At 60.5% G+C, this 3,772-nt stretch overlaps 1 protein-coding gene across 1 annotated transcript in view; it reads right to left on the bottom strand.

Annotated features, from left to right (window-relative positions):
• Nucleotides 1–2,850: 2,850 nt before the first annotated feature.
• NGFR (nerve growth factor receptor) overlaps nt 2,851–3,772 on the bottom strand; it is a 14,709-nt gene continuing 13,787 nt past the window's right edge. The window contains 2 exon segments of the mRNA XM_009892217.1: nt 2,851–3,152; nt 3,228–3,388. Coding sequence (XP_009890519.1) covers nt 2,851–3,152; nt 3,228–3,388 — 463 coding nt within the window.

Raw genomic sequence — 3,772 nt, 5'->3', positions numbered from 1 at the left:
ACCTCATGCTGCTCACACACACGCACCCCCCCGCCCCTCGACCAACCCCCCCACACTCCTTCTACGACGGCTATTTCTTCACCGTAAAACTTCCTAATAAATCGGCACTGGCATCACAGAGGGGTGAGTGGAGAAACACACATTCTTTGTACAACAGAAACATTAGAAAAGGACACAAAACGTACCGACGAGCACTAACTTTGGCTTGGTTTTCCCTCCTTGTTTGTTTTTATTTTATTTTTTTTAATTTTTATTTATTTCCTGCAGCCCAGGGATTTGAAGCATCCCCCGGCTTCTCTTTGGATGCTGAGTGTGTCTCCCGTTTCCCCAGCCCTGAGGAAATCCCTTTACTATGGCAATGGAAACCTGAGACCGTGGCAATGTTATCCTGAAGAAAAGCGATTTCCAGCTGGCAAGGTGCGGCCAGGTTGGCTTGTCAGACTGAATCGGGCAGTTTGTTTTGTTTTCGATCCGGCCGCTTTATCCCAGGGGCCCTTAGTTCGTGTTTGAGTCGCTCCAGAAAAAAAAAAAAATTAAAAAAATAAAAGGGACTGATGGAATCAACCTGCCGACAACCTACGTTTAAATTCGTCCAAAAGCATCCCTGCGGATGGCTTGGTCTGGCAGGAGCTGGTGGCCCAGCAGAGAGCTCGCAAGCCAGAATCGCCCGCTGCACGTGGGGTTGCATATTTGGGGCAGTTTCCTTGGATTTTAGCGATGGGAGAGGGTTGGGATGCAGACGTGGGACTTGCAGCCCTACCGAGGCCAAGTGTTTCTAACCAACAGGTTTGGCATGAGCAGCCAGTGGCCAAAGTTGTTCCTCCAAAAGGGATCTTTGCTCTTTCGTTGCGGGAAGCATCAGAATATCCCATCCTGGAGATCCGGATTCAGCCCATCCTGCTTTATCATCCAAAGCCCAGAGGGCAAAAATCCCAACAGCTTTTGAAGGACCTGGGCGCTCAAATCCTATTGACGCAGGCTCCAATCCTTTGGGAAGCGCCGAGCTCTCCCTCCCGGCGCCCGGCAGATCCGCTGGGAACAGCCAACCCTTCCATGTTCCCGAGTTGCCCATGGACCTGCCGCAGTGATTTCGGGAGCACGCGTATTTCCCTGCCTCCAAACTGAGTCTTTAAGGCCAGAAATGAAGTGGGACCGAAGGTTTGGACTGGAAAACGAAAGCTCGCCTTGCGGGCAGAAAGGCTGCGAGGAAGAGCAGAGGGGCCGGGGCGGGCACCGTCACCCCTCGTCACACGTAGAAACATCAAGCAGTTAGTAAAACGACACGGGATTATTTACAAGTCTTGCTTATCTCCTTAAAGAGGGGAGGAAAACCACCTTCTGCCTTCAGGAGAGAGTTTCTGGCAGAATCCGGAGGCGAAGGTTTGGGGGGGGGGGTTCCATAGGCACAGATGTACCTGGCACCGGTGCTGGGCACCAGCTCACCTTGTAGTCCTTCTTCTGCCAAAAAAGTTCACCACGCTCCAGGCGGGTCAGATGTCAAAGGGGACATCCCCCAGGACCGTGGTGGCAGTTGGCAGGGGGAAACAGGGCGCTCGCCCACCCGGCGGGTGCTCCCCAGCATCACCCAGGAGTGAGCTGGGTGCCGGGCAGGGAGCTGATATGCCGAGAAAATGCACTTATAGCTCTGGAGAGATGGAGGCGGTGAGTGATGTCCCCTCCCCGGGGCTGCGGTGGGGTCCCGGCGGAAGGAGGCGCTGGGGCCGCCCGAGGATGCTCCAGGGAGGCAGCGGGTGCACGGAGGGTGGGCAGCACCCACTGCGTGCGCAGACGGAGGGGAAGGGTCCGGGGGGGAGTGGGCAGGGGTGTTTCTGAGCCCCCCTTCACAGTGCTGGAGGAGAAGGAGCCCTTACAAAGCAGGGGTCAGGACCACCAGCCCCGGCCGGGTCTGCGGGCAAGCAGGGACAGTGCAATGGCAGCAGGGTGGCTTTGCTCCTGGGGCGGCGCGGCACGGGGACACCGGGGTTGGTGCCGGGGGGAAGGATGAGCGGAGCCCTTTCGTCGTGTCCTCGCTGCAGGCAGGCACTTTTTCAGCCCTTTAGACCTTCCGTGTCCTCCCACAGAGCTCCGGCACCGGGAAAGCGGTGGCACCCGGACACGCCGTCCCCAAAGTTCGGGTGGTCCCGGCCGCTCCTCACCGAGACCAAACGCCGTCAGCCCTGCGGAGCGCTCGCGGGGGCTGCACCCCCCGAATTTCACAGTGTAGGTTGGGCTGTTGGAAGCCAAGTCCTTTCCCTCAACCCATCCCCTCCCGTGGCACAGCCCGGCCGTGGGACCAGCCCCCTCCCCGCATCCCAGTAAAAGCAGCTCCATTTCTCTCCGGCGCCCATCCCAGCGCTGCCCCTTCGCCTACAGTTTGGGGGGAAACAGCTGGATTTCAGGGCGTTGGAGGGGAGCAGGAGACAGCGGCGGCGTGCGCCAAGGAGGATGGTTGGGAGGAAGAGGAGAAATGGAGCCCCAAGGAGGAAGGAGAAAGGGCTGGAAGGGGAGAGAGGGGAGGGCTGAGAGCACGGTGGTCATTCCTGCATCCGTCCGTCCGTCTGTCCAGCCTACTGGGGCTGCAGAGGATGCTCCGGCGGCAGATGGGCTTCGGGCATCGAGCGGGACCGAGCCCTGCACCCATCCCACTTACAGGCTGCCGGGGGAAGGTGGCGACGGGAGGGGGCGATACCGAAAACAGGAGCTCAGTGCATACAGGATTGTAAATTGAGGGGGCCCGGGGAGCCCCCGCTTCCTTCTCACCCTCCCCTCCAGGGCTCTTGGTGCCGGGGAGGGGAAAGAGGAGGGGGCAAAAGGGGAAGGGGACCCCGCGGGGCCACCCCGGGCCACCCTTCAGACGGGGGAGGTGGCGGTGGACTCGCTGTACAAGCTCTCGGCGATGTCCCCACGCTGGATCTTGCGCAGGGCGGCGAGCAGGGCATCGAGGGTGGCCGTCTCCTTGGAGGACCAGTCGGCCAGGAGAGCCCGGGCGGGCGATTCCTCCCGGGTGAAGGAGTCTATGAGGTCCTCTTTATAGCCCAGCTCCCCGGCCAGCTGCCTCCACGTCTCCTCCGCCGAACTGCCCAGCAGCTTCTCCACCTCCTCCTGCTTGCTGGGCGGCAGGTTGGCGTAGAGGTTCCCGTCTCCCTTGGGTGCTGGGATGGACGAAGCGGCGTTAAGCCCATCCCCGGGGTCCCCCTGCCCACCCCGCGGCACCCGCTTCGCCCTACCTGGCCCCTGGGTGCTCTGGCTGGGTGGCTGCTGGTCGTGAAGGCTCTGGCTGTCCACCGAGATGCCGCTGTCACTGTGCAGCTTCTCCCCCTCCGGCGAAGGCGTCTGGTTGACCGGGCGGTTGTTGGCCCCTTGCTTGTTCTGTTTGCAGTTGTTCCACCTGCAGGGAGAGGAGCGGGGAGGTGACGGCCGGCGGTGACATCCCCCAGGCTGGGGGGAGGTTTGTTGCTCTGTCCCCCTTTCCTTTGCCGGGGAGAAGCATTTCTCCCGCAGCCTCAATCTCTCCAGCACGGTGGGTGGATGGGTTTAAATCGGCGCTTCTAGCTGCCAAGTGGGTGCCGAGCTCCTGAGATTTATCTTAGAATCACGGAATAGGTTTAGGTTGAAAGAGACCTTAAAGACCATCTCGTTCTGACCCTCCTGCCCTGGGCAGGGACACCCCCCACCAGCCCAGGTTGCTCCAAGCCCCGTCCAACCTGGCCTTGAACACCTCCAGGGATGGGGCAGCCACAGCTTCTCGGGGCAACCTGCCCCAGGGGCTCAC

Source organism: Charadrius vociferus, unplaced genomic scaffold (genome assembly GCF_000708025.1).
Source record: "Charadrius vociferus isolate BGI_N301 unplaced genomic scaffold, ASM70802v2 scaffold509, whole genome shotgun sequence".
NCBI classification, from domain to species: Eukaryota; Metazoa; Chordata; class Aves; order Charadriiformes; family Charadriidae; genus Charadrius; species Charadrius vociferus.
The sequence above is the reverse complement of the archived record's forward strand: the minus strand, read 5'-3'. Positions and strand labels throughout refer to the sequence as shown.